General features: G+C 39.3%; 1 protein-coding gene across 6 annotated transcripts in view; it reads right to left on the bottom strand.

Annotated features, from left to right (window-relative positions):
* The window catches only part of dock10 (dedicator of cytokinesis 10), a 192414-nt gene that overhangs the window by 61709 nt on the left and 117793 nt on the right, over positions 1-12912 (bottom strand). For all 6 annotated transcript variants that reach the window (XM_036555809.1, XM_036555807.1, XM_036555812.1 and 3 more), the window contains exons 12-20: positions 11285-11539; positions 9225-9347; positions 7673-7755; positions 5473-5595; positions 5295-5374; positions 4659-4846; positions 2136-2201; positions 1948-2040; positions 1728-1851 (exon numbers count right to left, since the gene is read on the bottom strand). In XM_036555809.1, the coding sequence (XP_036411702.1) occupies positions 1728-1851; positions 1948-2040; positions 2136-2201; positions 4659-4846; positions 5295-5374; positions 5473-5595; positions 7673-7755; positions 9225-9347; positions 11285-11539 (1135 nt within the window). The remainder of the gene's footprint in view (positions 1-1727; positions 1852-1947; positions 2041-2135; positions 2202-4658; positions 4847-5294; positions 5375-5472; positions 5596-7672; positions 7756-9224; positions 9348-11284; positions 11540-12912) is intronic.

Here is a 12912-nt window from a genome sequence, read left to right as displayed (position 1 = left end):
GGGTCAGGGGGGCACTGCCATCAAATGACACCCCTAACACCGAGCCTCAATTTCTGGAAAATAATAATGATGGATTAAGTTGGAACAATCCAGAACTAATCATCAACTAATCATCCAATGTGGCTGAATGCAAACAAGTCCTCACAGCAATGTTCAACATCTAGCGTAAAGCCTTCCAAGAAGAGTAGAGGCTGTTACTGCAGCACAAACTCACTATTAATACCCTTTATTTCAGAAGAAACGCTGAAGTCTACAGACTGTTGGTCATGTAGGTGTTCATGTACTGAGCCGTTAGCATCAGTTTCAATGCAAATCGGACACATTCTGTCCACGTTATGCACGAAACTGGCACACAAGCCTAAACGTGGAGTTTATGGGCTGCATGTATGGAGATAACGTGAATGCGCTCCTCTTCCTCGTGCGTATGCATGTGAAAAACACGTGAGAGGGTCGTGAAAAGTGGGTGGAGATATTAAACATGCGCCTGATTACATATTCCACTCGATTTACTAAAGTTTGAGCAAGTCATGTGGGCCAGGTTTGCGTAGATTTACCTCCAACTCTTAAAAACTGATTCGCATTTGGGTCTCAGAAGACATGTAGTTGAGAAATTTCCTGTAATAAGAACAGCATCACGGCAGCCATACGGAGACACAAGCCTCAAGCATGAGCTGAAAGAATGTTTACCACCAGAGTAACACTGAGTACGTTTACATGCACCTAATAATCCGATAACTGCAGAAAATCAGATTTTTGTTAGTAATCCGATCATCATGTTTACATGCACTTGAGTAATCAGATAATAGGGAAACTCCAGGTCTACATGAGTCAGACAGTAATCAGATTTCTGCTTTACAACCAGCCAATAAACTCACAGAAGAAGACGTGATGGAAACGTAATCCAAAACTCAAACTACATGCTGCGGCTTTTTTTTTAAATCATCGCGCTGCTTTACCTGATAATATGAACATATATCATCTAGAAGATGAAGAATATTTAATCCGTCACTTTGTCAAGCATGTGTTTGGTTTTAGCGTCGCTCCAAAAGTGTTTTGCTGTGTCTCGCGGCGACGCTGCTCGCTTATTTCCGGTACTGCTGTCTGTTTTCGCACATGCTCGGACTGAGAAATCCGAAAGAAATCAGAGTAAGAGTTTACATGCACTGAGAAATCTGATTACTGAGCTAAAACCCAGCTCTCTTTATCAGATTTCTTAATCAGATTAGCAGACTTTATTCCGATCTAAGAAATCGGAGTATGCTGTTTACATGACCATTTGAATGATCAGATGACTGCAGAAATCTGATTATGATCAGATTTTTGAGCGCATGCAAGCGCACTCACTGTTTTAAGTCTTGGGACTAGACGCATGTACATGAGAAGATATATGATACAAAATATGATGCGGTCGCAATATTGCAGTCTGTACTGAAAACATATGAAAAAGTTTTATTTCATAGCCGAATTAAAATCCCAACTTTGTAGAATGATTTAGAGATTTTTTAAGACTGTTATCTTTTCATCTCTCAGTGGGCGGGGCTACGCACAGTCTGAGGGATAAGCTGCATTTTTAGTAAATGGAATCGAATGCTAAATTGAGGCACATTGTGGGCGCAAACTGCAGTCGCATTAAGGCTCGCTGTGTGATGAGCCTGTGTTCCTCTGACCAAGAGTGTTTTTAACATACTTTATCAGATTCTGAGATTAAACATGTTCCAAAACTGCACCTGGAGTTTCAAGAGCCTCTTTCTTTTTGGAGCTGGTCTTGGCATTGATGTCGCAGGTCACATGGAAAAATGAGAAGAGGAGATGGTGTTTCTCATGAAGCTGTGTGGGCAGCTCAATCTTCACCTATTTTCAGGATGAAAAAAACCTTTTAGAGCTCAGCAAATCCATCAGAGGCAAACAGAATCAGTGGAAATGTAGAGGAAAGGGGCTGGAACGAACCTCGTCGTAAAAGTCAGGGTTCTGCGAGTGGTGAAGAACAGTGGAACAGGCAGCTGTGGTGAAAACTGGACCTCCTGGCTTTCCGTAGATGCACTGCAGAAACAAAACGGACAGCCAACGCTGACTTTTCTGGGCAACCCTTGATTAAAAAATGTCAGTGCAGAAATGGAAAGTTTGGAAGGCCTTACCTTGAGTGGTTTGGCGTGCTCTTCGTCAGAGCTCCGGAACTCCACATAAACTGCAAGGTTCCGGGCCTGAGAGGAAAAGGAATGGATACAACATGTCAAATTATCGCATGCTAAACTGTACAGAGTGGACAAAGCACTGATTTCTTCACAGAAAGAAAGAAAAGTAAAACACAAGCAAAGAAAAAGGCACATATATATCGGTACTACATATACAGCTCATATACAGTCATTTGCAAATACATTGTGACTAATAAAGGTTCTGTTCAGGTACATTTTTCATTTATCAAGGTACAAACAATGTAAATGTTCCCTCAAAGGTACAACAGTGGTTTTAAGGTCCAACTGTGAACCTTAAATAAGTTTTTTCCAGGTGAAAAGTTTGTATTTGTACCTTTTCATAATCTAATGTTTTAAAACAGAACAGTAAAATAAAAAGCCTGGAGACGAGACGGGGTGTGTGGAGTCAGTACAGCTTAGAAAATATCATTTCAGTGGATTATGGTACAGTTATGTTCCCTGATTAAAGTTACAGAGATGTACCATTGAGTCCTGCCCCAGAGAGTGTATATGTATGATAATTTGTTAATACATCCTGTACAGAGAACAGACTTAAATATCGCATTTTTCTGCAAATTCTGTTTAACATAAAATATAAATTCGCCACAATTTTGCACAGGCCACATGTAACGGTTTTCCCCAATATGTTAGATTCAGCAAAAAATCAGTAACTGTGCATTAAAATGTGTTCTCTGTGGAGGAAGTGTTCACTTATTTTCACTTAGAAAATCAACAAAACACTGAATTTGTCCAGGGACACTCAAACCTTTGCATACAATTGTATATGTTGAAGCAATTTACTGATTTATAATAATTTACTACAAGTTGTTATGGTCAAAATGCAATGTTACATGCTGTTAGCAGAGTTAGTAAATTCCCCATTTAAAAATCCTTAAACATTTGAACTGGCTAAATGGTTTCTTGCATCATGACACAATCCAAAAAGAATGCAAACAGAAAAGCACTGAGGACTTTCAGAGCTACTGCCTACTTACAGGTGGTGACTGCTGAATAATTTTATTAACAAATAACAAATATACTGAATGAAATCATGGAAGACCTGATGCTGATCAAGAACAATTGGGAGTTTGGAGGCCAGCGGCCTACATGGAGATTTCTAATTAGCGTTTCTGTGCTGGAACAAATAAAGAAACTGTGCCCTGTTCACTATATAGTGCATTTTGAAGCAGTGTCTGAAAACGTAGTGCAGGAGCTCTAGTGCACTCAAACAATCCCACAATGCACTGCAATATGTAAGGTACAACTGATGTACCCTAGCGGGATGGGGATACCCATTATGCACTGATTTATTTGGAGATTCACACACAGCTTGCTTGAGGAGGATTAGAGAGCCCAGCTACGATGGCAGTGTCTCCAGTCTCCTCTTCAGACCTGATACAGATGTAAGTCAGCTCTTCTCATGTGTGCGGTCAGCGGATGGACTGACTTTTATAGTGCTTATGCGACTGAATCTGTTGTCGCACAGCAATGAGCAAACCTGTATGATGTAGTGTCTGAAATCGTTTACTACCATCACCAATTATGTAAAAATATAATAATGTTTTACATAGTGATCAAAATTTCTGAATGTAGGGTGTAGCGTAGGGGTCAGAGACATGCAACTCTTTTACTGCCCTGTGGCGGTTCCACCGCAGAACTACATTTTTAATAAATAATAAATAAAATAATCCTCCTTTACAGTAAAATAAAGCTCTGCTGATCGTTCAACACAGCTTAACAATAAATGGTCTTAAACACTAAGGTTAATGAAGTCTACATCTGCTAATTCACCCTTTAACCCTGAAGATTGGTTTGCAGATTGCTGGTCACCATGGCAATGCAGACAACAATCTCGCCTAGCTAGTAGATAACGAAAAGGAAAAGAGGAAGATTTAAGATGAACGTTGATAATCCGGAGACGAATGGACTTATTTACATTTATAATCACTCCAGCTGGTTTCCTGATACGTCTAATCTGCAGTGAGAAACTGTCAAACACTAAAAAGTCACAAGGCTGAAGTCAGATTCTCATTTGCCAGCTTTTTGTTCAATTTTTTCACCGTTCCACCTTAAATGGTTCAGAAGGCACCAAACAACAAGCTGCCAAATGAGAAGCGACTTCAACCTCATAAAAAATTGAACGTTGAGAGACATTTTACAAAAAACTGTTCTACTTTTGTAAAAGTTTCCTGTCAGAGATGTGAGAAAAGTGGCTGAGCTAAAACTTAAAGCAGAGCAAAGTAAAAGTGCGTTTTCGTTTATATTACATTTTTAGCCTATATTATCACATACTGAGACATATTTACAGCCAAGATGGTAAAATGGACAAAAAATACTGTGGCTCCCCAGGTGGTTTGATTTTTGCTGAAAGGATTGTGGCTCTTTTTAACATTTGGGTTGCGACCCCTGGAATAGTGATTATTGGACCATTATCGGATGCTGTTTCAGCTGATGGTCAGCACCCACCTTTGCAAAGCTCTTCTGGCTGTCGTATTTGAGATGTTTAGGGTAGATGTATATGTGGTTCTTGTAAACTCTGTAAGGCTGGGCGAACTTCGCTGAATCCTGCAGGAACTCGTCCACCTCCACCGTGGGAGCGTGCAGACCGCACTCCTCGAACGGCTTCAGGGGAACATAGGAGGATGTGACGCAGTCTGAAAGGTACAAACACAAAGTTTACATTATCTTAATATAGCAATATTTACACAGCATTCTAGAAATGGATTATATGAAGCTAGGAAAATCATCTGCCAATAGAATTAGACACTTTCACAAGATAAAACAAGAAAAGAATGTTGAGAAATAAGTTAAGTACTTCTATATTTTTCACATAACAACCTCATAATGACAAATATTATATATATACTACAATTAAGGTGTTTTCACTTGCTAAGATGTCTTTTTTGCAGTGCAAGACATTTTCTTTGAAGCATTTATTGGTGTGCAATTTTTAGTTTTTTAATAACACTTCCTTTTCTACCATTTTCTAACTGTATGTTGTTCCCAAAATGCTGTAAACTGTAAATAAAGTGTCAAATTTATAGCATTTCAATCCACAGTGCATTACAGAATAACAGTTATTATTGCATCACTGAGCCTTACTGGGATGCTCCATTGGGACACAGTCCACACTGATCTCCAGGCTGCCGGGTATGGTCTGCAGCTTGCTGGTCTTCTCTGCCCTGAAGAACCAAGAACGCACCATTTCACTCACTCCACAGGTATTAGGGACATGCTGCTTATCTATAGTGATGCTAAGGTCTTGTCATCTTTGCTGTACCTTCTGTACTCCGTGATGAGCTTCAGTAGGTCCTCAGTGGAGATCTTATTGCTCTCCTGCTTGAAGAGGGGAGAGAAACGGGAGTCCCTGTCCACCGTGCCCTGGTTATCCTTAAATACTGACCTGAGGGAGTGAAACAGAGAAAGGGTCAAATTAGCTTTGCAGTATAAAACTACTTTTTTTTCATAGTTAGAGTGGGATAATTATGTCTTTAACCTCTTCAACTCCTTGGGACCACCGGTGGTTCCAAAACGCACTTTGTCATATTCCTTACTTCATAACTTTCATAATTTATAAGCTTTCAAAAGGTGGGGGTCATATGAGAGCTGTAACTGTCTTCTTTCCAGTCAAATAGATGGGTGATGTAATTTTAAACCCTTATAATAAAAGAAGCTGAACTCAATTTTTTTTTCTACTGAAAGTCGACCCATTTTTGCACAAATCTGGGCTATAAACTATAAACAGATGGCGTCTCTTCAGTGATCTGCTCTATAAAAATTACTTTTATAAAAAATACCAAGAGCATCTAAGATTTTTGGCTTTCAGCAGTAAATTGTAAGCATATGGCATTATGTTTATGATCATAAAACACATTTTCTGTTCATTTGAGGGGAACAAAAAAAAACAAAAAACAAAAATTTACAGTTATTTCATGCAGTTACTGAATAATTTGCTTTACGATTTGGGCCTGTAAATTCAGACGGAAAAACCGAAATATACGCATGAGCATAAGTGGAGTACTGCAATGTTCTGCAACATAATATCTGTCTGTAACATACAGTCATTCATCAGACTGTAACTGTAATGCATTTCTCTGCACTTAGGAAATATCAGAAAACATGTTGACTCAAAGCTCACTTATAATAGAAGCTGCTTCAGCACCCACTGACTTTCAGCATAAGTGTGCTTTGAGTCAACAGTGGTCTGTTCTTTACAGAGAGATGTGTTGAAATCATTATCCATAGTGATCAACTGTACTAGGGATGTCCCAGTCTGATCCAGAGGACTGAGATCGAAGCTCATCCAGGCATTCTGTAAGGGAACGTTACTGATTTTTTTAGACCCGACTAGTTTTCGTGCTCTATCAGTCACAGAGGTGATGTCTGTCACTCATTAGTCACAGCTGGTTAAAAATGAAACTATCATTGAAACCCTCCGTTTTACAAGAAGCAGTGCTGCCCGCCTTTTTTTCTATTTTAAAACCAACGTATTCAAAAGGAGCACACAAGTAAAAAAAATATGGAATAATTTTATTTATATTAAATACATACTGATTATTTATTTCCATATTTATTCTTTGTCTGTTTATTCAATTGTATCAGATGTTTAAGCTATCCAACTGTATGTCTTCACTAAACTTTTTCATACAGTTTTATTTATTTAAAAATAAATGCTCTACAAGTAGGTAGATATGGTCCCAATTTTCCAATTAATTTTACTTTATTGTAGAAATGTTTATCCATCGCACATCTGCACATATGTCAATGAACAGTATCAGCCCACAATTCCCATATTGGTGCATCCATACCTCTTTGAAAACACAAACAATGAAATGCACTGGCTAAATTTTAACGAGTAAAAACATCTTAAATGTAGTCAATATATTTAATATTTCTTTTTATGAGCTTGTTGTAAGAATATAAAAAAATATTTAACATATTTCTAGACATACTTTTACTTGTTTTAAGTCATTTTATTTTATGAAAGTGTCATTTGATTAGCAGATCATTTTATTCATTATCAGATCATCATCTGCCAGCAGAAAGAGACACTTTTATAAGATTCAACCACTTTAAATGAGTAGAAATGTCTAAAAATGAGTTGAATAATCTTGCATTCACAACTACCTCATAATAAGAAATATCAGATGTGCTAAGATGTCATTTTTTCTGTGAAACTCTGCCTCTATGGCAGCTTTCCCTCACTCTCAAATGCAAAACATACAAATTAGTGTTATTATTTCATCATAGATACTAAATTATTCATAGTAGTTATGGTTTAATAAGCCTCAAGTTCACTAACAGAGAACATGATATTTACGCAGTCCTAGATTTCAGTGGTTTTGGTTTTGCAGCATTTTTGTTTCTCTACCAAAAAATTTTGATTTACGAGTGGGACTTGATTTGCGAGTGGGACTTTGAAGGCCTGTGTGATGATGAGATTTAAACTGGTGGAGAGAGTTCCAGAAGATCCTACTCACCTTACAGACCACGCAAAAGGCATGCGGTACTTCCCCAGCTTGCTGCAGAACTGCTTGTTGGACTTGAGCATCTTCTGAACCGTCTAGAAAAGAAAATAACATAAAGGAGGGATAAAATACTGCGATAGTGGATATCAAAGAAAAAAAAACGCTCTGGTGTTTATAAAGTGAAAAGAAGCCAGAGAATTCTTTCGTTTTGACCTAGATAATGAGCGCGAGTTTAAATCAAAGCAAGGTGTCTGAGTCTTGGCCGGCGGCAGCGGAGTCTGGGGGATCCATTTAGGCGAGTCGAACAAAAGCCAGGGTTCCACAAAAAGGGAGTAGAGGGGCATTCTAGGTCATTCTAAAACCATCTGTCCTCTCAGTGATGAAGCACTTAAAATAGGAGTTTACAAGATACTCCTTCTGGAACCTTTTAGGTAGAGAAACACAAACGAAGCCGTGTTCTCTGTAGTGAGACTTTGGAGAAATGAAAAAGCCTCTGTTCTGCAGCATTAGTTGAGTTTCTATAGTTCTGTTCCATAAAACGTGGGGAATGTATGGGGGAACACGGAAAAAAGCACACAGTACAACGTTCCTGTTAAACGCTATCGAGCGAACATGGGAAATTCATCATGTGGTTCTATGAATCTTCCCTAATGGGAAGGAAATGAAGTGCAAATGTTGAGCGCACGGTGCAGAACTCTAAGCTGGAGAGGCGTGCTCTCTTTTTAGTTTGCAGAACTGTGGTCTATCTTTAAACACGGGTAAATTAAAAATACGAAAGAAGGAAATGAAAGCTGGCAGAGATGCTCAGCACAACGCCAAGCTTTTCATTCATTCAGCTGCAGCAAAACACTTAGGAAACATATGTTTAAGTCACTACATCACATTTGAGTCAACCTTTTAAGGAGTTTTGTTTTTAAAAAGATCCTTTTAAAGTTAAAAGAATTATATTTATCATATGTTTAATTTTCAAATAAAGAAAAAACTTTATTGTAAAAACGCTGTGTTCAAGTCACTAACGAAAACACAGAATTTTACTCTGTGCCTTATTTTAGAGCAGGAAGAGTGAGCTGTTAGACCCCATTGTTTTGAATTAAATGTGTCCCAAAGTCTGAAAACCAGTGTGGAACATTAAGAATTGTCACTAGCGAAATACAGTTTTTTGGGAATTTAGTTAACTTTTTTGTGTTTTAATGGAAAAATATGATGATTTTTGTGTGTACAGCTGTTCAAAGCTGTGTTTGCTGCTCATGTACCGGCTGCGTTTTTAAGTTATGCTCAAAATGCGCTAAAAATGTCACTACCGAAACATTCAAACGTTTAATCATTTATTTTAATAAACTAAACAGAATTAAGGTACATGGTCACTCAAAGCAAAAGGATTTTAGCCTAAAGCTCAAGTCAGTTAAAAGCCTAATGTGTTTTTAGACTCAGTTCAGCAGAAATATCATGACATTCTGTGTAAATGTCAGATGTTATGATGTTTTGTTTTTGCCGTATCGCCCACCTTTAGCCGAGTGTCTTAAAAGGACGGCTGAAGCAGAGATGTAATCAGATGTTATGTTACCTTGCTGTTGTCTGTGTTCTTAATGTAGGGCTCCGTCCCACTGGTAATATTTCCCATCAGCACTTTCTCTACGCGGGCCACCATGACGATATCTGTATGAGGATTTGTGATGGAGAAGACAGCCTAGAGGTGCAAACACGTAAACACACACGCACAAACAGACATGTTGTTCAGATGAAAAGATAAACCACCACAATGTTTCCTGCATCTACTGGAAAACAGTCTCCTTCCAATCAAAGCGTCAAAACCAATGCTGGGTGACCCTGAAAAGTTGCACCCAATGCTGGGTGACCCTGAAAAGTTCAAAGTATTTTCAGAATATATCACAGTATCTGAGGATATTTAAGTATAGAATAAAGTTAATGAACACAATATTCCTGAGTGCTGCTGAAAGAACCGATCTAGCTTGTTTTCGTCTTTTGAAATTACACCAAAGGAAACTTTTCACAGTATTGTGAAGATTAACCAGACACACAGATTTCCAGAAAGGAAATATGCTCAAGATGATGGACAAATTACAGGAAAAACCTGAATAAACGACTGGAAAAGAGGGATATTACAGAAGAGCTGCAGTGCATAAATGATCTTCAGTGCAGAAATGATCTTCTGAGAGGCCACTGGTCTACAGGGATGTGGAAAAAGGTGATACCATCAGATAGGTCTAGAGTGCAGGGGGGGTCTGCTGGCTCTGTTAAGCTGTGGGAGGCATTTTGCTGACATGGTTTGGGTCTGCCTGTCCACTTAGAGGTCTCTGTAAACCTGACTGATCACCTTTATCGTATGATGGAACAGTTCTGCACTGATGAGAGTGGACTTTTCCTCCCCATTCACTGAACACAAAGGCCCAATCCCATTTCACCCCTCACCCCTACCACTGAGCCCTTAGCCCTCTGTTTTGCTGATTAACGTCTAGGGGTAGGGTGTCCCAATTTTTGTTGAGATAGAGGGGGGTGAAGTGTTTGGGCTACATGGCCCTCCAAATGGAGGCTTTTCAGAGACTCCAAACAGAGTGTTATGAGAAAAAAAGAAAAACCAGCTAAATGGCTGAACAAGAGACCAAAGAAACCCACAAAAGTGAGAATTTTCTCTGTTAAAAATTATAATAACCACTGTATTATCTTAGTTTAATGCCGTTTTAATGTATTATGGTCCTTTTCTTCATAACAAGCATAAATAGTGTGCTAATGTCTGGATAGCTAGCTAGCTAACTTACCTGTTCCACCTTAAATAGTCCAGCAGTTCTGACGCCTGAAGCGGCAGAATGTAACTGCTGCACCATTTAAGGTGAAACGGAAAATCTGAATGAGAAGCTGGTGAATATCTGACTTCAGCTTCATATCACTGAAGAATTAGGAGTGGGCGATAATAAATCATCGCTTACAGAGCAGCGCTAGTAGCTGTTAATGAAGTAATGTTCTTTTTTATTTGAGGGTCCCATTTCATAGAGGAAGATTTCAACCACAACCCCTTGTAACTCAGTTCCAAGGGGCAACACTCGAAAACAAGGGGTAGAGGTAAAAATAAGAAATGTGTTTGGGCCAAGGGGTCACTGAATGGTCTGATGAGGATGAAAATGATGGAAATAATATGCTTTGGCTTTCACAGTCATCAGATATCAACCTAGTTGAGCTCATATGGAAGAAACTGAGGCGTGTTTGCTCGCATTCTCCACTACTATCCCATCATCAAACCACCAACTGAGAGAATATCTTTTGAAAAAATGGTGTTCCTTCCATCCACTACAGCTCCAGAGACTTGCAGAACCTATCCTGAGGCCCATTAAAGCTGTCCTTGTGGCCCAACACCTTACTGAGATGCTTTATGTTTGTTTCTCCTTCAATTTGTCACTTGTGTATTTATTTAGCTTTTTATGGATTTTAAGATGCTCTTTCAAGAAAATCTGAAGCACTCAGTACACGATACACAATGCAGGCAACTGTCAAGTCTTGGATATCATGAGTAAAACACACAAAATAGAATTCAACAGCTAAAAGGAGCTAAAAACCACTTGGCAACAGAGACATTTCTATCATATAGGCCTCATGTAATACTACTGATACCTGTTTTGGAAAGCATAGCCAGTTCTCCAGTTCCTGACTGAGCTGGCAATCTCCGCTTTTCTTCTCCACAGGAGACTTCAGGCCATTTTCCTGTGGCCCGCTGTGACCTCCGGGCGTCCCGTGACCTCCAGGACTCCCAGAGCCACTGAGCATTTTTCGCACGGCCTCGTGGTTGAGGTCCACGTGGAAGTCGGCTGAGACCTTCCTGTTCTCTCGCATGTCCAGCAGCGCCACGGTCACAAAGAAAGGCTCGATCTAAACAGATTTTCTCAGATTAAAACAAGTTTCACTACCAAACAAAGCAAATCTGCAAATCTTTTAAACAGTGCAACTGCGCAATAAACCTGAACTGGCTTGTATAAAAGCTTATACAGCTGGTCTAAATCTTCAGAATTGAAATATATAAGTCAATATCAGAATAGCACAATTCAAATATGTGCAGAATCAGAGTCTGACACTAATGCTGCGGTTACATGTGGGGGTAGATGGTAGAGGTCTGCGCTTCTGCTGGACTCACCACAATATCTTGTGGCGGGGGGCTAATTCTCAGTGTGGCATGTGGGAGTGGGCATTTAACCAGCCCAGTGCAGGTAGAGAAACTAATCAATAGCCCAAATAAGTAAAAAAAAAATTCAATGACATAATTAGAATAAAAAAGAAAATAATAAACTCATTCTAAATACCGGCCATGTTAACGACACACGCATTCTGTAAATGTGCCAGTTTAGCCAGTTCAGCTAATTTTTTTTTGTAGTCCCTGGGCAGGTACACGAGGACCTGCAGCCAGTTGCACCAGCTGGGGAGCTTGAACTTAAGATAGAATGCAAAGTATCATCCTAAACCTCACGTTGAGAGTAGTTCATTTAAAACTAGCGACACACAGAATTTTGGTTGCACCACAACCCGACATAAACAGGAAACATTATCAGCATGAACTCCACACTCAAAGCGTCCGTCTCTTGTATGTGTTTTTATTCTGTTCTGCTGCTGGAATTGTTCCGATGTTCTAGCTGGGCTCTCGTGCACAACGTTTTAACAGCGCTTTATCACTGAACAGTCTGTACCGTTAGTGAAGCTGTGGCTGCTATTCGAATCTGCTGAATGACAGAAAGGTGATGTCAGCTATGTTAGTTATATTTTAAAAATAATCTGTGTCATATATTCTATGATAATAAGGTCAGCGTCACACACAATCTGAGCTCTGAGGAGCGACCCTGTAGTAAAACATCTCAGTGCCGGAAACAAAGTAGGAGGGCTTCGTTACTGTCTGTGTTGTGTTAATCTGAGGCAGGAGGTCAGTGATCTTTTCTATCTCCGATCAACGAAAATAGGTGTAATCTATCCTGCAGAGTCGCCGATGCAAACTGAGCTATATTTCATTTTCTTGCAAGTTTTCCCTTCTATCAAATGGACCAGCCATTTAACTGATTTTTACGGCAGAACTTACAGCTACTATAGGGTATGTGTAAATTTGGAGTTATAATTTAAAGCTACGTTGAAACTATTTTACATGGTGCAGCCGGTTAAATTCTAGTAGCTCACAAACTTGAACGTAGTGGCAGTTTACGTTTAAACTAGGCTACGATCAAACTTACGTTCAGCTGGTGCAACTGGCTGCTGATCTGGGA

The sequence above is a fragment of the Colossoma macropomum genome, unplaced genomic scaffold (assembly GCF_904425465.1).
Source record: "Colossoma macropomum unplaced genomic scaffold, Colossoma_macropomum, whole genome shotgun sequence".
Taxonomy (NCBI): domain Eukaryota; kingdom Metazoa; phylum Chordata; class Actinopteri; order Characiformes; family Serrasalmidae; genus Colossoma; species Colossoma macropomum.
The sequence above is the reverse complement of the archived record's forward strand: the minus strand, read 5'-3'. Positions and strand labels throughout refer to the sequence as shown.